Source organism: Crinia signifera, chromosome 1 (assembly GCF_055691185.1).
Source record: "Crinia signifera chromosome 1, ASM5569118v1, whole genome shotgun sequence".
NCBI lineage: Eukaryota > Metazoa > Chordata > Amphibia > Anura > Myobatrachidae > Crinia > Crinia signifera.
In genome coordinates this window covers 108,057,902-108,082,223 of record NC_139217.1, presented here as the reverse complement: position 1 = coordinate 108,082,223, position 24,322 = coordinate 108,057,902, and the positions used below count along the sequence as shown (strand labels likewise).

Sequence of the window (24,322 nt, the reverse complement as noted above, 5' to 3'; positions counted from 1 at the left end):
ACATGGGCTGACAGTGGGGCATACACAGGATGACAGTCATCCGGGTGAAGGATGCCAGGCAGGTTGCCATTGCCTGTGTTTTAAATGCAGTAGCAACAGCAATTTGCGCCATTTGCCAGTAATTTAATTTCACCGAAGAGAGAGAGACTATCTATGGGTACTTATGGGGGAGATACTGAGCAGATAACGCATCATCAGAGGCTACATAGGGCTGTTACCTCCGTCCGCATTGCCCCTCCCCACTGCGGGACCGTTCCCAAAAAAAAACTGAGATGATCCAGCGAAAATCGGGGACAGTTGGGAGGTATAATTATATACTGTATAAAAATCAGTTAAGTTCAGACTGAAGGTTATAATAGTGGGTAATATAGTCTATAACAGAAGATAGTATCTGGGGCATAATAACCTATAATAACCTGCCTACCTCTGGTACTATCTTCTGTTATAGGCTATATTACCCATTATTATAACCCTCAGTCTGTAACTTAATTGATTTTTATACATTATATAGGATTAGGCTGCAAGGCTAGGTAGGGTGAGGGATTACATTAGTTTAATAGAGTGCAGAATGCAGGTATGAGGGATTGTGTCAGTGTGATAGAGCGGAGGAAGTGGAGTGAGAGAGTGTGCCAGTGTGATAGAGTGCAGGATGCAGAGTGAGGGAGTACGTCAGTGGGATAGAGTGCAGGATGCAGAGTGGGGTAGTACGTCAGTGGGATAGAGCGCAGGATGCAGAGTGAGGTAGTACGTCAGTGGGATAGAGCGCAGGACGCGGGGTGAGGAAGGGCATCAGTGTCATATAGAACACGCTGCATGGTAAGGATGCGCTGCAATGTAATAGAGCACAGGGTAAAAGAGCACGTCAGTATAATAAAACGCAGGCTGTGGGGTGAGGGAGTGCATCAGTGTGATAAAAAGTAGGCCTCAGTTTATATACCAGCATGGGGGGTTGATAGCGTTTGAGAAGTGGGGGCCCTCAGAGGTGTAATTGTATGGGGCCCCAAGATTTCTGTTGCCAGCCCTGACACCATCTATCCGTTAGATCTATAGAGATTTTAGTTAATCTGCCTGATAATCACTTTCATATGCTTGCAGTAGCTGCAGCATAATAGATGACATCCTGACTAGAACTCAGAGGTTTCTGATGGTTTTTATACTTGGCAAGCCGCACATCTCTTGTGTATGAGCCAGGTGAGATCGTATTAATAACTAAAGCTGAACTCTCTCATATGCAGGTATTGCTTGCTCTAGATGTTAACCCAGCATTGATTTCTGTTTTGTAATAAGCGTAGCCATTGCACCCATGGAACACACCTTTAAAGCAATAGAGTAACAATTACAGATGCGCTGGAGATTGCAACTAGCTGCATGGAGCTGAAATGAATAGGGCATATCAATCACATTGCCTGTTGTACAATAACACACATAAATATTGGGGCTATTGGAGAGTTGGTCAAACAATTTTTTTTTAGGACCGAGACACCCATTATTAGTGTCTGTACATGTTGTTGGTTGGTACTTATACAGCGCTACCAGTCACACCACAATCCCGTTGGCATCTCAGTTTTTCCATTTTACCATGGCCTTCTAAGCTTGTGGCCATGCTTACATCGACACGCCTGCAACACTAAAATAACACACCTTTGATATTGACATTCCGCTTCAAGCCACCTCCCAAGATTGCCCATCACATGTGGCAGCAGCATAACAGATTGGAAGACCGAGTTCTGTGGCTCCTAGTACTCAGGGGCTTTCTAACAAACAGTACTGGAATTAGGTATAAACATGTCACAGATTTGGCACTGTGGAACTTGGAATGAGAAAAAGTCAAGTTTGCTGTATTACAACACTGTATATACAGATTCAGAGGCACTCAAACACAGATGTACAAATTGATCCATGGAATATGGCAATTGTTGATCGCAGCTGTTTTATTTCTGAAAAGACAGATTCTGAATGTGGACAAGTTGCCCAGGGCCTGGTGCACCAAAAGGGGCTTTTTGGCATGTCTGAAGGCACAGTGTATGGTCTGTAAATCAGCAATATTACAGACTATCTGTACTTTTGCTGACTTGAGCCCTGAAACACTGTGGCTTATATCATTTGAAGTCTTTATCATACAATGGGGCAGATGTATTAAGCTTTAACAAGAGATAAATCCAAGGGTGATAAGGAGAGCTAAACGTCCAGCCAATCACATCCCAACTGCCATGTTACAGCCTGTGTTTGAAAAAAAGTCATTAAGGAGCTGATTGGTTGGACGTTTATCTCTCCTTATCACCCTTGGATTTATCTCTTGTTAAGGCTTAATACATCTGCCCCTATGTGTGAAATGTATTAAGCCTTGAAAAGTGATAAAATGGAGAGTGATAAACCACCAACCAATCAGCTTCTACCTGTCATTTTTCAAACATAGGTTGTGACATGGCAGGTAGGAGATGATTGTCTGGTGGTTTAGCACTCTCCATTTTATCACTTTTGAAGCTTAGTACATCTGGCCCTATATCACTATATTCTTTTTAATATGAGAGTGTCACAGTGTTTCACTTTTCCAAAAGAAGCAGAAGATCCAATACATACACATGCACATGCTTGCAAACACACACACACACACGCACATAATGGATAACCCTAATGATTGGCACAACTGCCAACCTGAATAGACACACATGCACTGATGTATGCTGAGTTGTTACAACAAGACCATCCTTGTGTGACAAGAAATGCGCATTCTCAATTGAACACTAGAACTTCTACAGCTTATCTAAACACTGCCTTAATTGGCTGGAAAATTGAGTGCCACTTAATAACTGCACACATGATTAGATGGTCCTTTTAAAACTTGTAAATTGTCTCCTCGTAGAGCTGTGTCACATAGAATGCTTATAGTTATGGGAAACATGCTGCGCCTTGGATTGCAGCTGCGTGTGTATCCGTGGGTCACCAGACTCCCAAATCAACATGTATGCAAAATATGTAAACACACTTCAGCGCTATCCCTTAATGAGCATAAAGTAAAAGACAGACAATACAATATACCTCTTCTCCACACACATAGAATTCTATTGGTTGAGCACAATGTTTTGTGTAGATCACCTCCTACCTGCAAGACTAGTCTTCGCCCTCTGTTTTAGCCCCACACAATTAAATACTTTACTTTTATAAGGGAAGTGATAAAATAGTTGATTATTCACATTTGTCCTGCTGTACAAAGTTAGATAGGCATTCGGATGTGACTTATAAACATGATTTAAAGGGGCCCATACGCCAGAGGGGCGATCCTCTAATCTGCTGGAAGCCACAATCCATCCTCCAGCTGGATGCGCCCATTGGTGGCAATCGATCACCGATCCTTCGGTGGATCTAGGGAAATTAAGCATGTAAACAAAGTCATGATTCCACAATCCCCGCCAGGATAGGAGAATCCGAATATTTTAGCATTGCCCCCAATATACTGTATGGGCCTCTGAAGAGTCAGTAGCCCTAGGCATATTTGTAGAATCCCCCCCCAAAAAAGTCCTTTATTTGAACTGGGAAAAATCCTGCTTTAGGAGATTGTAGGAATCCTTTATTTACATAGGTCATTCTTGCCTGCTCTCCCAAAACATCTGGAGACTTACATAATTTTGGGAGTCCCACAGACTCTTGGAAGGTTAGAGCACCCTTCTTCATTCCACCCATTACCTAGTAAAATGGGCAGGACGGAGGCGTGTGGATTATTCTCAGTAAATTGCATTGTGGTGGCTGGGCCAAATGACACAATGTGACCTGACGGGCTATGTGTTGCTAAGTGCATAATGTCTGGCTGCTGTCTTTGTTATCAGCATAGGCTAAAATCTTTTCATTTTGTTGAATAATCTGTGCAGAGATAATGCAGATGTTTGTATTGTAGCCTTCTGCTGAGAGAGCCGGTCGCTTCCTGGGTCAATACTTACTTCGTTTGCCAGGAATGCTCCAGCCTTACATTGTGGTTCATCCTGTCATCCTGGCTTAGTTTGCTGACTTTTTTTTAATACCATTAAATTAAAGAAACGGCTCACTCACGGATTTTTTTTACCATTTACTCTTTGACCCAAAAGCTGACCTGATGCTTTCTCTACTAATTGTTGTATCCTTCCTCTGTTTGTTCTCTTAATCTATTTTTATAACCTCAGTCAATATCCAGCCATGTGCAGAAGTTCCTTTTCAGATGTTCTTGCATCAGTTATGAGAGTGGACGTTAATTAAAAATAGTGTGTCTCTCTCTCTCTCTCTCTCTCTCTCTCTCTCTCTCTCTCTCTCTCTCTCTCCACCTAGACTGCCTTACTCATTGTGCTTTGTTATCTCACAGAGATACATGCAAAAAAATGGCATACAATCAAAGAAAGCGGCAGGAATAATAAAAATAATAATAATTGCACTTTCTTGGTTGTTGTTTGTATGCAGTGTGAATAGTTTTATTAGTTCACATGTTTTTCATTGCATGCCACTATATTTCTACAATTTTCTACATTTGAAATCCTGCTGACCGGGTCTTGGATTAATAGGTACACTGCAGCAATGTACAATAAAGATTTTGTTATACTCATTTATTTAATCTCTATTGTCAGTTTACATATAACATGAAACAGATTATTTTAGTTATGGTAATGGCAACTATATGTTTCTGCTGTTGTTTTGCCCTTGTGTATCTATGGGGGATATTTTATTAGCAGTGATACTTTAACGCTGCTAATGGATCCCCCGGGCTATCTAAGTAGCCACGTAAACTGGCACTTATCATGGATTTTGCTTCACTAGCCTTAGGGACCCGAAGCAGAATCCCTGATAAGCAGTCCCAGTAGACCTGTTATTATTTTTTTGGGTAGAAGACACTTGAGTCTGGGAACTTTTCCTGGATCCATAGGTAAATGCAGGGGGGGGGGGGTCTGGGGGGGATTCTCCTGGCACAGAAATCCCCTTCCTTTTGGCAAGTGCCTTAAATGATGACAATAATAGCACTGGTATATAATAAGATCAATAGAGCTGCCACCACATCATGTAATGTAAGGGACAGAGCAGAGCTGCTGCACATGCCCAGTGTACCAGCTTCTTCTAACACATTTACTATATGTGTGTATCTGAGCCCTCAAACATCGCATTAGACCAAAGAGTAGCTGCCAGTAGGAAGAGACAGGAGCCTTAACATGAGGTGAGATAATGTGAACTTAGAAAGTGTAGCACTGGTTCTATTATGTCTGTGTATTTTGTCTTAGATGGACAAAACCATGTGCACTGCAGGGGGGCCAGATGTAACACGTGCAGAGAGAATTAGATTTGGGATAGTTATTTTGTTTCTGTGCAGGGCAAATACGGACTGCTTTATTTTTTCACTGCAATGTAAATCTCACTTTGAAGTAAAACCCCACCCAAATCTAATTATCTCTGCACAGGTAATATCTGTCCCACCTGCAGTGCAAATGGTTTTGCCCATCTAAGAAGGATTTTGTCAGAAAGAGTGGATTAGAATAAGGCCCTATAATTGTATAATAGTACTAGCTAAAAGGTGCGGTAAAGTACTCCATGTAAAAGGATATCTTATTATATGTTACATTATTTGCCATTCATATTGGTGTTGCATTTTAACAAGAGTATCTATTTACCTTAGTTGGTGTATGTGTCCTGTTTTCATAGTAACATAGTAGTTGAAGTTGAGAAAATACATACAGCCATCAGATCCATCCTTTTTACAGGACCCATTGGAGGGTGTGATGTAGATGTGGAAACCCCACTTTAATTATTTGAATTACTGTATTTACTTTGATTCAACTTTGGGATACATAATGATTATGGGTTCTACCCCTGAAAATTGTTTTTCCCAATAAATGCTTGTCCAACCTTATCTTAAATGTATTCATGGTGTCTGCCAACACCACCTCCTCTGGAAGGGAGTTACTGCCCTGACCGTAAGTAAGCCTTTCCTTTTCCGAAATCTCTCCTCTAGTCTGAGCACATGCCCGCGTGTCTTAGTCTCTGTCTTCAAAATAAATAGCGTGCCTGACAGTTCATTATATTGCCCTATGATATATTTGTACTTATTAACCATGTCTCCCCTTAAACTTCTCTTTTCCAACAGAAAACATTCCTAATTGGGCAAATCTGTCTTCATAGCAAAATTACTCAAACCCTTTTTATTAGCTTGGTTGCCCTTTTGGACATATCCAGTTCTGGGATGTCCTTTTTGTAGTGTGGGGTCCAAATTCTAGATGATGTCTAACCAGTGCCTTGTAGAGTGGCATAATTGCATTGTCGTCCCTAGCTTCCATGCCCCTTTTTATACAGGCTAGTATCCTGTTGGCCTTATTGGCTGCCCAATGACTCTTAGCTATTTGTTGTCAATTTGGACTCCTAGGTAATTTTTCAATTCTCACTTACCCAATTCTACCTCGTTATTTCCCCCAAGGTGCATAACCTTACATTAGGTCGACAATCAAAAGGTTGACATGGGGTTTTTCACTTTTTTTGGAGCTGACATTTGCCGATAGACGGTATTTCATACCCTACCATCCACTAGGGTGTGGAGGAAGAAAATAATAGTGCTCGAAGCATGGTAAGCTCAGCGAGCCATTATAGGAGACACGGTGCACTTTTTCTGTGTCCATGTCGACATATTTGTGACAAAAAAAAAGAAAGAAAAACCAATGTCGATCTTTTGACACTGTTGACCTTAGGCATGTCAACCTAAGGCACGTTGACCTTCAGTAGTCGACCGAATGACCCACACCCTGAGAAATACTATATGATTAATTTGAAAAAATAATAATCTAAGGGCATGGAGAATTTAGCAAATTTCCTATTAGTACAGTTATGATGTAATACAATTCTGTGAAAACAATTGTGAAGCGCAACGGAATATGCTGCATTATATAAGAAGCTATAAATAAATAAATAAATAAAACAGTGTGAAAATTGCCAATCGTCGCATTATTCCTATTTTTTATTTTTCCCAGAAAGTTCATCCCACCTAGAATAAATAAATGACTTGCAGTATATGCAACTTTGATGGTTAAGGTTTATTTGTAACATTTTGTTAAAAAAATAAATATATAGATGAAAGCAGATGCATTGATATGACATTTCCTTTTATCTTAGAATAGGTTGTACAGCACAATACTTTCCTTTTATCAAGGTTACTTCCTTTAGCAAAGGCTGAATTGTCTACATGATATAAGTCAGGATATATTACACATTTGCACTATCAAAGGAATGAATACAGCCTCTTGCATAGTTTTAATTCGAGCTGTCAACTGTTAGTAAATTTACTAATCGTCAACAGACGTTTGCTTCTATCCTTAAGTGAAAAAGTTCTTTTAATATCATAAAATTAGTGTACCATAAAAAATATTAGATTGCTGTGAAATTAAATCACAATCCAGTTGCTTCTTATTACAATCGCCACAAGCAAGCCTGATAATTGCTTGGATAACAAGAAATAGCCATTAGTAAGCAAGTAGGAAGGAAGGAATGCCATAGTTATTTTTTTCTTTTTTTTTGGAGGATGTTGGAGGTATCTTAACATTACAGGGGGCATCCAATGCACAGCAGGTAATTGTATTGGGGGGCTATGTAAGTAGCCCCGAAAGCAGCCAAGTTTGATTGTGAGAAAATGTATTTTCTCCTTTATCCACGGGGGACACTGGAGGTTCAAGACAGTGGGTATAGACTGGTGGATAAGTGGAGCCTGGCACTATAAATTTTTTGTTCTATGCTAATATAGAGCTTATTATATAGGGGTTGTGACAATCCTCCTCCCCTGTTTGCTTCACTTCTGCTTCAGTTAGTTTTCTCTCTGAATATTGTGCGAGTGTATATTGCCTGTGTGGATGTTATAATGGCAGGTAAGGGGACTACATTAAAGACTTCTCAGAAGCTCTTTTGCGTGTAAAAAAGTTAACCCCAAATATATGCAGTCACATGCTGAGGGTGCACTGTTATTTGAATCCTGTGACACAATTACATTACCTTCTCATGGGCCTGTTATTCCAGAAGTTACCCCAGCATGGACTACAACCCTTACAAGTGTCATGTCAAATGATATGTCATCAAAGCTGAGTGGATTGGACAGACATACAGGGCACATTGTCCAATGTGTAGCCACTACGTTGCTGACAATACGCGCTCCCACACGTCTTCAGCAACATCCTCCGTTGGCCCTCCATGCATCGTTACTTCGTGTGTATGCACTTGCCATTCGGACTCTCCCACCGGGTCCACTATGCCATGATGTTGCTGGGTACACACATCGCCTAGTGTGTACATAAACTTAGGGGCCGGTTCACGTTGACTCGCTATTATGCGCATGTGCAGCCCTTTTGCACAAATGGCTTACGCGGCTTGCATAGTCACCGAGCTGTACGCAAGAATCGAGTGGGGGCCGGGGCAAACGGCAGCGGGAATGGGACTTGCCCATGGCATGGCCCAGCGTTTTAGTGGCGTCCACATGGAGACGTTGGCCATTCCCATGCCGGGGGCAGGGACTGACATTACAGTACATCAGCCTCCTGCCCCATCTTCGTCCAGGTGCATCCAAATAAAAGAAAGTTTTCACTGACTTCTATTTGCAAAGGTAGGAGAACTCATTTGTGGTCAGCGCCCATCGAATGATTTCTCCTGCAGCGGAGGCATGCGAGGGGATTTGTTTTCGTTATACATCCCCTCGCATGTTACCGGGGGGAATCGGTGGTGGGAAGGGGGGGGGTTCAGACTGGTGGCGGGCAGCATCTCAGGCGCTTGGTAAGCTGAGATGTTCGCAGCTCACTGAGCCAACCTGAATCAGGCTCTTAGTTTCCAATAAGGCCGCCTGGTGCTGATTTGTTGCAGGTGGTGCGCTATTGTGTCTTTAGATAGAATGATTGGGATATCCCACAAAAGGCTTTTTTATTAAGAGTTTTCCTAATAAAACCTTACATCTACTAAACCTAATTTCAAACCAGTGACAGTACTTTTGGAAAACAAATATATTTCTCTTGGTCTGATAAAAATCTGCACGTTCTAATGTCATTATGTTGTTTGCCCACTATTCCATACTAAACCCACTGTTACAGATATAATAATTAAAGTGCTGAGCGAACCTGCTGAATTTGATTAAATACTGACAAAGGTCCAAACATGATTATAAGCCATGGGCTCAAATAGTTCAGGGAGACTTTTATTACGATTTATAGTGTTTCAGCCCTTTGGCTTCTGTTGTAAATTGAATATACACTGTGTGACATATTACTTTGGACGATGCCCAAGAAGATCATATTGGCCTTTACATTGCCATATCTACAGTGTCCAAGTCACAATGACTTTTCATTTAAACAGCAACAGCGCAGCATTTTTTCCTGGGCTGCCGATGCTGCACAATGCTGTTCTTGCTTAGGATGTGCTTACTGTCTGCTGGAACAACTCCACAACTCGAAAGACTGATACATGTTCTCATTAGAACAGTAGCATACTTCCTAAATAGTCTATCTTCCAGGTTGTAGGGTGTAGTTAGTGTGTGTGTGTGTGTGTGTGTGTGTGTGTGTAAATACACAGTATATATATATATATATATATATATATATATATATATATATTTATATTTGGGAGCAGAATGCCGGGGACCTGGCTGAATATATATTGTGGTGAAACAGACTGATCTATTTCTCTGGTCACAACTGCCCTGTAAAGGGTTAAGGAACCCTCCAGCCTCAGAGAGAGGGCTTTGCATCCAGTTAACAGAATCTGTTTCACTGCAAAGCCAGGAATGGGTCTCTGCTGTGTGTGTTTGGGGGATAGATGGGTGGGCCCCCAAACATACGACTCCAGTCCAGGCCTTCAGGTCCTGAACAGCCACAGGTGTGAACTGGGCTAATTGCAGGAGAAGAGATTTAAACCTTGTGCAGTGTGCTGCTCATTGCGCTGATGCCCAATAGGGGCCAGTAAGTAGCAATAAGTATTGTAGCACCAGGGACTTAGACCGCCAGTGCCTGGAGGCACTGATAACTGTGTGCAAGGAGCACTGCGTGGACAAATATCTTGATTTGGTTATTTATACAAAGTTTATACACACACACACACACACACACACACATATATATATATATATATATATATATGTACATACATACATACATACATACTCTTCTACTACGTGTAGAATGGCGTGGCCCATTGGCCAGGGCCCTGAGTCGCCTGTGTGACTCTGTGCGCCCAAACAGTAAACAGTCAACAAACCTTTCCTCTTCATCCCTACATAGACAATTCCTCTCCTTTGTCTCTCACTTTACCACATGCAGTGACTTTATATACCTGGGAAAAATAGCTCTTGGAGACGTTTCTCTAAAGATGGGTTTTAACGAAGGTGGCCCTTGGTTGGACAGGTCCGACATTACCCAATCAGATTCTTCCTTCTCTCAAACCCTTTCCACGAACAGCTTTCATATTCTACTGTAAGCCCTCTGATATTTGCTAGTTCTTTTAATGCTCTCGGAAGATACCACTGTGTGGATGATGCATGATACAATCCATTTATATGGGGCAGAGCACTGTGCTATAGCCATTTGTGGAGTCCTCCTGTAATATCATATCCGTTACATAGTTTATCTTCATATATGCATAGTATTTTATCATGCGGCATGTTTTCTCTCTTTAATCCGGTGTATTGTGTCTGTTTGCAGCTGCAAATCAGAAGGAGCCTCTGACTCTTACAGTTAAAGTGAAAGAAGAGCCTGATGATGGAGAGCTTAGCAACTCCCCACAGTCTGGTTACACCTACAGCCATGAATGCAACACACACCTCTCAAGCACGCCAGATAAAGCCAAGGAAACACAGCCAAACTTGCTGACGCAGGATATCTCCATCAAGGCAGCATCTGAGCTTCTCATGAAGCTATCTGGTAATTCCTTTATGTACAGTTCGCATCAGTCTACATAATGCTTTGCCTGCTTTAGGGTTGATGCTTGGAGTAACTGCCGCATCTGTAGCATGCATACTGTCAGTAGTACTTTTTCACATGTTTCAAGCTAAAGAATATATGAAACAAAATAAATCCTGATTATACATTTTTACTGTAAAAAAACAAAAAGGTTATATTGTATGCCTAAAAATGTGGGATACATTATGGGGGTATTCAGTCCCAGGTCACGACTGTCAGGCCGGACCAACAGAGTCGGTGCTGTTCTCGGCCCGCTTGACTGCATCTCGGCAGGTCGGGATTCAATGTCCTGGCTGCCAAGTCCCGAAAAGGGGGCGTGGCCGCGAGAAACAGCTGTGGATCGAAAAGATCTGGCCGTGAGCTCAACAATACACGGGCGTTGTCGGCCAAACGAGCCCGACTGCTTTTAAAGTCGGGCTTGTTTTGCCGAGATGCCTGTTCAATGCTATCGGGAAAGACCACATTGAATAGGCGCCCGCCATTATTTCCCGTGTCAGACAGGGCCGTATTATAATGGGGGCACAAAGGGTCAGTGCCCCTGGGCCCCCCTCTAGCTGGGGGCCCCCTGTGGTTGTTTTTTGGGTACTTATGAGTTATCCGGGCGCCCGATTTCTAAATCGGGTCGGATCGGGCACATCGCATCGCATCGCATGCGACCATCGGATGCGATGCGATGCGATGCGATGCGATGACCCGATTTTTCCATAGGAATCAATGTTAAAATGGACAGAGTCCATTTTAACATGGAATTCAATGGGAAAAAGGGGTCCTCTTCATACCCCTACTATCCAAGTGGGCATGGAGTTGGATATAAACCTGTGGCGAGCGTAGCGAGCCACCGAGCCCGAAGCGTGGCGAGCGTAGCGAGCCCCGCGAGGGGACACAGAATACCGTCCCCTCGCGGGGCTCGCTTCGCTCGCCACGCTTCAGGCTCGGTGGCTCGCTACGCTCGCCACAGGTTTATATCCAACTCCATGCCCACTTGGATAGTAGGGGTATGAAGAGGACCCCTTTTTCCCATTGAATTCCATGTTAAAATGGACTCTGTCCATTTTAACATTGTTTCCTATGGAAAAATCGGGTCATCGCATCCGATGGTCGCATGCGATGCGATGCGATGCGATATCGCATCGCATCGCATCTGATTGTATGCCTTAACTTAAGGCATACAATCAAAAAATCGGGCGCCCAGATAACTCATAAGTACCGTTTTTTGTTTTTTTTAGCTAAAGGTTTTGTGCATGGAAGGGGGGTAGTGCTGCAGCTTCACCTATCTGCCAATGTGATAATGATTAATGGTGCTGAGCATTGGGAGCCAAGTGTGCAGTGCATTACTGGGAGTTGACTAAGTCCCATGACACTTTGCACCAGAGAGCAGAGGCTGAGACGTTTGTGCTGAGGAGCTCTGATTGGTGGAGCTCATTACATTCTTCTCAGGCCCATGGAGAACAGCAGCAGCAGCCTAGTCATGGGAGGGTTTTTAATCAGAGGCAGCACTGGGACAGTGAGGTCTCCTACAGAGTAAGGTGCAGAGGGACAAACACAGGCTTTTCATGTGGTATGTATGTATGTATATATACTGTGTTGGATGCCGGCACTTAGCTCCGCCAATGGGGATTCCTGCATGGTGCCTTCTGTGGGGTCACAATTTTTCAATTATAAAAATTGTGACAACCAAAAAATATGATAAACAAATATTTAAAGGATAATAAAATAACATTACACAGGAAAAAATAGTTCTATGTTCCAAGTGCCAGGTCCTCCAATGAGGAACAGTGTGTATACAGGGGAGATTTATGAGCAATGAATATGGGGAAATAAGTGGGGAGGGAGATTGGGTTTTCCATCAAGGCAAAAAATATACACTGCAATGGAACATGCTTAATCCTTTCATAAAAAAAACAACACGCACACATTTAGAAACTGTATAATTATTTATTTATTTACAGTTTCTTATATAGCGCAGCAGATTCCGTTGCGCTTTACAATAGTAGACAGTGATAAGACAAACTGGGTAACAACAGACAGACTTGGAGGTAGGAGGGCCCTGCTGCAAGCTTACAATCTATAATTATGCACAATGTCCAAGTTTTTGACATTTTGATGCCATGGCCAGTGCTCCCCCTGAGCAGCTCAGCAGCTCAGCAGCCCCTGCCTCCCTACACTGATACATGCCACACGTTCGAGCACTGCATCTCTTTAGTGATCATAAGCAATATGAAACACTTTCCCCATACACAAAATTCCTATTTCTGTATAGAGTCTAAGCTGGTGAACATGGTCCTCTTACCTCTTTGTCAGTTATTGGCCAGTTGTGTTTCATTATGAGGATATGATTAATGAAAATAAATATATATATAAAAGGTCATATCAGTGAACTGTCAGGTGATCTGTTTACCTAAAGGTCTGTACACAGGACACGTGGTCATCCATTAAGGTTAGAGGAGATAAAGTTTTGCACCAAGTAAAGGAAGGGTTTCTTCACAGTAAGGGTGGTTAAGTTATGGAATATCCCACTACAGATGGTTGTGATGGCAGAATCACTGGATATGTTCAAAAAAGGATTAGACACATTTCTAGCAGAAATGCTAATGCTAATCACCATTTATAAGGCACTACAGTGCACTCAACAGAAAATAGGAAAACCCTTTTGGGTCGCATGAGGTTGCTGCCTATAACAGATGGGCAGTGGCCTCAGCAGGGTCATTTATAGGTTGAACTTGGTGGATTTCTGTCATTTTTCAACCTCAACTATGTATGTAGCTAATTACTGTGCTCCCAATTATAAATCACAACAGAATATGTTGCCCCTATATGCACAAATGATATTATTAATAATAATATTACACTATTCCAGGGTTACCTACCCTCCTGGAATGACCGTGAGGGTTCCGAAAATCGGGTCCGCCTCCCGGAAAGGTGGACAACCCTCCTCCCAGGGGGGGGGGGGGGGGGGGCTCTGGGGCATTAAGCCCCCCCCCCCCCCCCTAGGGTTGCGGCTACCTTCCCCCGTACCGCACCATTTAAATACCGGGATATGCCGATCTCCGGTGAGGGGGTGGGGCTAAAGTGGCAGAATCATGTCATTTTAGCCCCGCCCCTCTGTGGTGATTAGCAAACCGGGTCATTTTCATAATGGGGGCGGGTCTTAATGCCACAGCGCTCAAGCCCCGCCCCCAACCACCTGCTGCAAGTCTTCTCTCCGAGCTTCTCCCGAGAGGAAAAAGTCGGCAACCCTGAACTATTCCTATGTGTGTGTTCAGATATTTTCCTATTCATCGCTCTAAGCCACACTTCAATAACACATCTAGAGTACTGTGTGTTCAACCAGACAAGTCCTTATTATTTGCTTGTCTGAAGTGCTTTTTGGGAATATCCTATTGTTACGGTTTAGTCTGTGTCCTGTCATGCACTGGCAGTAGTATGAGGAGCAATTTATCCCACTGTTATTGTTACAAACGACTGTCACTTTGTGTTACCACAGAAACAAAGCAATTAGACAAAATATGACACTATTTTTCTCCGTCCACAGACCCTGCTTACAAAAATGTAAATTGGGCTGTCTGTTATTATTCTGAAATCTCTGGGGTTTCAATTTTATTTGTGTATCTCTATATATTTGTAAACCGTTCATGTCTTTCACAAAAGTGTTTAGCTGGCGGAGGTTGACTCTGTCTCCAGTCTCCAACTTCTCATGATTACCAAGAGTACGCTCCTAAAATGAAGAGCGTGCTTGTGGCGTGCGAGGCTAACAAAGACAAATGACTCCCTGAAGCAGTGCCTGTAGGGAGTGAGGAATTCTGTCCGACACTGTGAAGCTTTTTATTCTTTCTCCCGTCTGTTCATCAAATTGGTGCTCATCACATTGCATCTTTCCCTGGAGAAGTAATAAAGGGGGAGGGAGAGCGACACTAGAAAGTTCCACATTCGACCAAATCTGGGAACTCTACACCAAGCAGATACCGTGGGAAGTCTTCATTAAAATGTAATAATCTACTGCAAAGGACTGAATTGTTTTCAGCCCATCGATTTTCCCCATCATCGGTCTGCATACACGCAAAATCCCCCAGTGCATATGGACCTTAGTGCCATCTTAGTATACCATTTTAGCAAAGCATACTATTCTAGAAGTTAACTTTCAAATTTCCAAAAACAGAATTATAAAAAGTGACCGTTGGCGAGAACAAAAATAGGACGTTTTCCGAAATGAGCTGTTCTAATTCTGCGTGACGTCTCTCGCCAGATTTCTGTTTGGAGCTTATGTAGTTTGTTTTCAGTGGCAGCTGTTCTTGAATGGTTCTGTTATGAGGTGTCAGTGACTGTGGCATACCAAGGACTGATTCACAGGACAATATTTGCCGTGGCACAGTGGACGAGACAGACTGTTTAATGTTAGACTTCTGAAACGGTCATGAGGTTATAATGCTTCACCTCCTGGAATAGAAGATCTAATATATAAAAAAGCATATTGTATTATCCATAGCTACAGTATACATGTAAAACACCATATAATGCAAAAGAATATGGATATTTCTACTTGTATGTACTCTGTACTTTGTATGAACCCACGGTTGTGCAGCATGCTATTATGTTCTGTTTGGTGTTTTATTATGAACTACCTTTGGTTCTGACCGTAAATCCGTATTGTTACCCGTGGACAGGTTTACGGAAAGTGAGCAAATAATGTAACTTACAAACCCTTTTTTAAGAAACCATGAAAAAGAATAATAAGGTAAAGCAGACAAACACAAAAGCAGATAACATTAAACTTTAATAAAAAGTGTACATCGGATATTGTTTATGTACTTATAATGTACAGTAAACCAAATAATTCCTAAAGTATGTTGTCATTATTGATGATGTCACTGATGACTTCATGTTTTAGTATGTAAAATATAATTTATATCATGCAACATTCGCTTTGATATCATCAATTACATTTACTTAGTCAACATACAGCTCATATATTTTACAACCTAGTGTATATTCTATAGATGTGCACTCAATTTCCACTTTTAAGAAAGGTATGTAAAATGTAAATCATTAAAGTACAGCTCATTGCAGACATGCCTTGAGAAGTCATGTGAATACAATAATGGTAATGAAAAGCGTATCTTATCTGTATTTGCCTGAGATTAAACACATGGGTGACATATATCAGACAAGTGTTTTTAAAACTAAAACCTTGGCTTACTGTGCTTGTAGGCCACACAATTTTATTTATTTTCTATTTTTTTTTAACACTTATCTCACTGCAGACTTTTCTGAACACACAACTGAGGGGGACATCTATTTGAAAATTGCATTTTTATCTGTGTTTCACAGGTGTGCAAATTCTGGGGGAAGTCCCATGTTTATGTGTTGTCAACGGAAATCACATCTGCATTTTAGCCATGGTATATTTGATCGTTTGTGCACTTGTGTTTTGTACTTCTATGTGAACTTACACTCCCTTGTTTGTTTTTGAGGAAATTTCCCTAATTAAAAAAAATGCCGAAAGACTTCCGTATTTGGCAACTTGGACAAACACGGACCTTCGTAAATTTACCCTTAAGTGTCTTTTATTATTTGTTTTGAGTTTTACACGTACATTTATACTTTATTATTCATTTTGTTTCTGGATGATGCAGTTTGACTTCCTTGACAATATTATACATCCTCCCAAGTATAGCACAAGGAGCAGTTGGATTTTTTTTACTTTCTTTGTGAACTCATGAAGCCAGATGCACTAAGCTTCAAAAGTGATAAAATGGAGAGTGATAAACTGCCAGCCAATCAGCTCCTGCCTGCCATGTCACATTCTGTGTTTGAAAAATGTCAGACAGGAGCTGATTGGTTGATTGTTTATCACCTCCATTTTATCACTTTTGAAGCTTAGTGCATCTGGCCCATGATGAGATCAAATATATCACCTTGTTTATAATGAACATTTTGGGTTGTAGTCAATATAGCCGTTACATCATTAAACCCATGCTATATTCTACAACACACTATTATAAGATATGTTAAGCTATAATATTGATTTGGTTTTAGTCCAATGTTTAGGGACAGTGTATGACCTTTATCAATTTAATATATGCATATATATTGCTTTGATTTTTGATGGGCAATTTTGATTAGTGTGAATTAGGTTTATGATTGAGATACTTTTTTATATGAACCGTAACTGGTTCTTCAATAGATCATTTAACTCTCCTATCATTCATTCCGATTGACAGCAAAGGTGCTATTTAATGAATCTTTATTTTGGTACATAGTTGTATAGAAAGCTTTTTATTAATACTTCCAACCCAAGCAAGATTGCATAGAATGTGCAAGAGCAAATAGATTAGTTTCAAATACTTATATATGACTTTGTATCTATAAATCAATGATCTGTACTGTTTTCTTAATGCTTATATTAAACATGATAACTATGTGTACAGTATAAGTAAAATATAATGCACCACCGCTATTTTACGGAGAAATAACACTATTCAGTGTAGGAGGCATGAAGGGCCCACCAGGAAAATAAAGTAGTAGGGGGCCATGTTTAGGGGTGTGGCCAGTCCTCAGAGGGGGTGTGGTCATCTACCACATTGATTTGCCTACCTATTAGAGAGTACATGGGCTGGGCCCCTTTATAACGATATATCGTAAACATTGCTAGTGCATGCATGGTAATGTAACAGATTTACAGTAATTCACCATAGTCCTGTACAGTATAAGGTAACATATGTATAATGTATTATTCAAGTGCACAGTCTGAAACCTAATCCTTAGTGAAGTGGGGCCAACCAGGGGTTTCCTCTGTCCCACTGTGCACCAGTCCATCCCTGACAGCTGACGCTATTGCTGTAACATAAAAGTATAGTATTTTGTTGGTAGTAGTATGAAACTTTATCAACTTCTGTTGCTGTTGAACAATGAACTTTGCAATAAGGGATGGAGAGATCATCCACAGTGACCGTGTCCACCCATGGGCCTTTCTCCATTTCAGCAAACAGCCAATGTGCATAGGTTCTATGTTCTCTGCACTTTTGGTACTTTTTGCTTACACTGCGTGTTGTTACTATGAGTTTTATAACATCTGCAGCTTGATGCCTTAACATTTGTGTTGTGTAGACTCATGCTTCTCTCTGTCCACTGCCATAAGCTCATTGTGTGTTCACACAGCAAAGTGTTCATATTGAAAGCACAGACAATGCAGCATGTTAGTGCATTGCAAAGGAATGTAACCTGGCTGGATGATAGCCACGCCCCTTCCCAATGAGGTCACTCACCTTTTCTGGAGCGCACAGAACCGCGAGTCCGGTCCTGTATTTACTAAGTTGGGAGGAATGATAAAATGACTTGCATCCAAATGTAGATGATCCCCAAAGCAGTTAGTAGTGTTCATTCTAGCACCCGCTATCTAAAACACATGCAGTTCCTCTTCCCTGCCTGGGGTGTCACTGTCTGCTGTAGTGCTTCTAGCACTGCATGGTCGGTATATCAGCACTGATATGCAAACCAGACCTCTGCTAGAAACACCACAGCAAACAGCGGCACCCCAGGCAGGGAAGAGGAACTGCATGGGTTTTCAAAGATAGCGGGTGCTAGAATGAACACTAGTTAGTAAGAGCTACTATACTTGTTGAAGAAAAGACACTGATATGTGTCAGTTTTTGCTCATGTGTTGTGTTCTACAAGCAGTTCCATATAAGTGGCTACAAGAAACCTTATTTACAATGCATGTAGCTATAGGGATCATTGAATTTTATTATCACTGCAGGGAAATGGCCATGTTGACTCCATTTGAATTATCAGGACAATTTCCTTGATTCCATATACATATCTTTGATTATTTTTTTCCTCCAAAATTTGACAGCTGCATTATATAGGTTAGGGGAAATCAAGGAGAATGCTAGACTCTTCAGGGAGTCAGAGAGATTGTTGCTGTTTCAGGGAGTCTCTTGAAACTATGATATACAGATATATATTACATACCGTATATCTGCAGTGATACATAACTTAATAGTTTGGTATAGTAGCAGGACTTCACCTGGAATGCAGTTCTGGCACTTTTTTCAACTCTATATTCTTTATTAAGTTCATTTTAGGTGGGAATTTAATCATTCAATGATTAAATACAGATAGGTGAAATATTGCTGGAGAAAAAACGGCAATGATTCGCCTATCCATATTCAATCATATGCGTTTTTCACCAGTTTTGAGTACATTTTTACCCATACTTTTTGTATTTTTTTTTCTAATTGGCATGGGCGAAAAGATTTGCAAATTGGACATATTTGCTGCCAATCCACATAGTTTTTGAACACGCCAGTTTTTTTGCCCAGGTATGGAGATTGAATAGGGGAATCTAACTTGCCCTATCAATGGGCCAAAATTGCAGATTTTTTATGTGGCATAAAATACAGCACAGATTGAATTCCCCCCCTCATATGTCAATCTTCCCTGTGTCATTTATATATTATTACCACCTCTTTTTTTTCAGAGTTTCTTATTTTTATATACAAATTAAGTACTGTGTAATAGTGTGCAAGCACAAAGCTTGCAAATATTTTTATTGGGTGCTTTGTGTGCTACAAATTGATGGACTATAATCTAATAATACAGTTAATGGAGTCGAGATCTTATAAAACCAAATGATCCAAACGATCTTGCGTCCTGTGGGCCGGCCGCCCACTGGATCAGTGTGGACAAATGAGGAGGACATTTACACCATGAAAAATGATGAACTTTACTCACTTGTCTGGGAAAATATAAATAGCCCAGAAAGGTCAGCTAAACACTCTGCTGAAAAAAATGATCAGCCTGTTGTTAAAGATGAATCATTTATATGACCGTAGCCACGGCTTGTTACAAGCAACTCTATAAAGACATACGCAATACTACAAGTGACTTGTGCTGGCATATAATTGTGAGCGACTGAACAATAAAGAATTTTCGTCTCCTATGAACTGGTGCTGAACTTTCTATTTAAAGATGTTTGAAGCAAATTCCTCTATCCAAGTGTCTGGCAGTGATTCGACATTTTGCACAGACTGGAGCAGTGTTCACCTTTGAAACAAAGCATAATGGCCTCATGTTTTTCCTTTGCTGTCTTTTCTTCTCCAGTGCTGCATTCTGATCCTCCTCCTTGCAAGATTTAGCTATCTGACATTTCGAGTATTTGTTCTAGTGACACATGCACGTTGCATGGTCCCGACTGTCATCTATTGAATGGAACATTAACTGCAGACTGCTTGCAAGCTTTAGCCAATGAACCTAGACTAAGATAATCATTTGCATTCCGGTTTTGAAAATGATTAATTATCATCTTGGGTTTTTTTTTTTCTATAAGGTAACCATTTTGATGGTAATGACCTAGCCCTGCTGTTGCTTAGCATTCTGGGAAATGTAGGTCACAAGAGGACTGTGACTCAGTGTGTATGTTAATGCAACCCAGCTTTCTCCATCCTGTATCATTTCTTGTTGTCTGTTGCAAAGTACCGATTACACTGTCAGTTCTAACAAGAAAAGAAAATTACAACATTGTAGGTTATGAGGAAAGTGGAGCAGCGCGCTGTTCTTCTATTGTTACCCCTGCATTTATTATTTTCAAAGGAAAAGAATTTGTTTCTTAGCTTCCGTGTTATTAAATTAGGTGCGGGAGCAGTACAGTGGTTTTAAATGCTGTCTACAGTTAATTAGTGTTTATTCATGTTTATAAATAGAGAATGTACATTTTACCTAGGCATCAAAGGTCCCAGTCAGTAGAGGCAGCAGGCAAATCTTACAGAGGATGATAAAATTACATGGTGCTGCTGATACAGTAACTTGTAAGAGAACAGGTATTAAAAAGTACAACACACACTGACATATATATTAATGGTAAGTTCTGATGTGAAGGTACGATAATAAAAGCAGGGGAGTAACATGACATGGTTAGACCCCATAGTGGGGCATCTACCCACCCTCTATTTCAGAGCAAATGATTGGGAAGGGTAGAATGGAATGGTTGTGTCTGCTCACCTGAGGAGCCCATAACAGTATGGGCAGTATTCAATGCCGCGGCGAGCGGCCGGCGAGTGGGTTAAACAGCAAAGATCGAAGAAAACCAGCGATCCTGGCTGTTTAACCCCCTCGCCAGCCGCTCGCCCTATTCAACGTTCCGGGGGAATCCTGGCCGTGACAGGACGGCCAGGATTCCACCAAACAGCGAGACCCGCGGCTAATGCAGCGAACCCGCTGTATTTAGCAGCAAGTCTCGCTGCTTCTGCAGCCGCATACGCCGATTCCCCCTCGCTCAAAAAAACCGAGCGAGGGGGAATTGGCGTATGAGGGGGTGAGGCTGCTGGAGGAGCAGGAGGCTGCTTATAAGAAAAGTGACTTTCGCAAAAATGGGTACCCCCACACGAAAGACAGTTTTTTAAAATGGATTTTCCTATGGGGCAGACATTTTCCGAAAGTCACTTTTTTTTATAAGCGCATCGGTCCTTACTACTGCCGGGATCTGCAACCGAACTCAGGTACCGGCTGCACGGAGGGGAGGGGGGGGGCTGCACGGAGGGGAGGGGAGGGGGGGAGGGAGGCGGCGCTGAAGGCTGCACTGGCTTTCACCCTGTATTTGGAAAGTTTACAAAAACGGGTCTGCCAGTGTCAAAAAATCGGCACTTAAACGGTAATATACCGTTTAAGAGGTGCGGTGTGAAAGGGGTTTTACCTGGCAGACCCGTTTTTGGAAACGTTTTCAAATACAGGGTCAAAGCCAGTTATGCGGTCTGAAAGCAGCATTAGAGACATCCTGCAGGGCTGACAACCTGTGAGCAGTTCACAAAAATGGCCAAAATACAGTATTATTAAAAGTTAGGTTTACAGGTAATTATTGACAGACCAGGGCCCCTATTCAGATCTGATTGCAGTACAAATTTGTTCTCAAAATGGGCAAATCCATGTGCACTGCAGGTGGGGCAGATGTAACATGTGCAGAGAGAGTTAAATTTGGGTGGGGTGTGTTGAAACTGAAATCTATATTGCAGTGTAAAAATAATGCAGCCAGTATTTACCCTGCACAGAAACAAAATAACTCACCCAAATCTAAAGCTGGCCATACATCTACAGATCGATTTTTAGATCGGGCTGGTTGGAACAAAATCCTGGTAATGGATGAGAGTAAATGACAGTTGACCATTTGCTTTGAATTGCTGGAAAACTGCCAAAAACTGTCATTTAGATATTACCAGGTTTTTGTTCCAACCACCCCAATCTGACAATCGATCTGTAGATGTGTGGCCAGCTTTACTCTCTATACATGTTACATCTGACCCACCTGCAGTGCACATGGTTTTGCACATTTTGAGAACAAATTTGTTCTGCGATCAGATCTGAATAAGGGCCCAGGTTCCGTCTCAGATCAGACATTCATCAGAATTGTAATAAAGAAAAGTTCCAAAAACACCATTATACATTATTAACAAAGATTACTTTTACATGACACAAAACTAAACTATCCTAAATTTATAGTTTGACAATTTCAGTAAATGTCTTCTGCTAAGGTCAAGCGAATGGATTTGTCATCTTATTTGGAACAGAGGTCACCTTTCATGTTATAACTAGCAAGCTGACAAAGGAGGCAAGCCTGGATCTACCAGATACATTAAGGCTGACCCAGTAGCCCTGTATAACATATGTGCACCAGATTAGAACAAAAAAAAAAATTAGAAGCTCTTTGAATTCTTGGCCTTTATAAACTGTGTATTTCAGGATTGGTGAAGATTATTTTTAGTGTTATTTCCAATGTATTAGCTAGGTTGGTAACAATATTCAAACATCCCATAAGCAATAGAAGACACTATGGTGCAACGGTCTGAAGTTGCTGAAATCTTATTTCTTTAAACTGTTACATAATGTTTCTCTCCTCCTTTACGTAGAATTATTATGGCATGGGACAAATATTTTATACATTTGATATAATCATAACAGTTTTTTTTATCGTTAAAGCTGTGTACATTATAACTTACTTTTCTGCTCTCCTGAAAATTTGGGGACACTTCCAAGTTTGAGAAAATCCTCCAGACTATGGGGAGAGCATGCCAACATTTACTCTTGTAAATTAGAATGGGAGAGTACTTTGCTTCACCAGGCCCCATTTCCACGGTATGAGGATGTATTTCAAGCCATCAGGCGGTGGCGGGTGGCCACTAATCAAGAAATAATGTCCTTGTGGTTCTGCCCCTTGCTGTGCAATTACACATTTGCACTTGGACCTCCCCTACAGTCTTTGGAAATCATTTCAGCTTATGCCTCATGTTGGTGAATAACCACTGTTAGCCAATATGGAGCAGCTTTGTTACACTTTAACCAATCAAAGCAAAGCTGCTCTGCATTGTTTAGTGCTGTACAGGCTCCCCAGCTTTCACATATTGACTCCTTAAGAAACAAATCTTTAGCCATTATAAAGTTTAACTTTTTTTTTTCAAATACAATCACAACTATGGAAAAAAGGTGGCCAAGTAAGAAATAAATGGATATTAGAGGGTGTGGGCTGGAGACTTTTATATCAGTAGTACAGACCTTTGTTTCTGGGGTGGAGCATTTGCAGCATATACATCTCCAGGCAGACGTAACTGTGTCTAAAGTAACCTAGAACACCTCTTCACACTGCTGGTCCACATCTAGAGAATAAAAGCCACAAAAGCAGAATCCTCAAATAGTCCTCTAATACTTAGGGCAGTGGTTCCCAAACTTTTTCCAATCACGGCACCCTACAGTATCAGCTTTTTTCCAAGGCACCCAATGGCTAAAAATGTTCTTATCAAAAAATAAAATTGGAAAAAAATAGTAAATTGTGTTTAGATGTCATCCTTGTGTGATGAGGGACAAGACTTGCTTACATTTGTCCTCATACTTTTTGTTTGGCAGCCACAAGCATTGTTTTTTCCTATTACATTGTCTATATATACATTGAATTGGTCCTGGAGCACCCCTGCATGTCCGCAGCACACAGTTTGGGAACCACTGACCAGGGGTATAACTAGATATTTGTAGGCCCCACAGCAGACGTCTGTCAGGGCCCCTATATACTAACCAATGGTAATAAATGTATATAACACATGAAACTAACACAGGAAAGATGGGCTCCCCTCAGCTCTGGGCCACACCGCAGCTGTAACCCTTGCACCTATGGTAGTTACACCATTGCCAATGTTGCCACTGACTTATGTTGTGTACACACGGGGGCGATAGGGGCTGAAATCGCTGGGAATATGGTCGCTGAGCGACCATATTGCCAGTGATTGGAGTGTGCACCAGCGATAAATCGCCGGGTGCGCGCTCCCGTTTTCAGCCCCTGAATGGTCGCTGGTCGGAGGAACATGCTCCTCCGACCAGCGACATCCCCTGCCTCTTCTCCTGGCAGTGTTTAAATTTTCATCTGC

At 41.5% G+C, this 24,322-nt stretch overlaps 1 protein-coding gene across 3 annotated transcripts in view; it reads left to right on the top strand.

The window, feature by feature from the left end:
* The window catches only part of ZNF827 (zinc finger protein 827), a 177,312-nt gene that overhangs the window by 115,715 nt on the left and 37,275 nt on the right, over positions 1–24,322 (top strand). For all 3 annotated transcript variants that reach the window (XM_083171196.1, XM_083171200.1, XM_083171202.1), the window contains exon 6: positions 10,665–10,883. In XM_083171196.1, the coding sequence (XP_083027322.1) occupies positions 10,665–10,883 (219 nt within the window). The remainder of the gene's footprint in view (positions 1–10,664; positions 10,884–24,322) is intronic.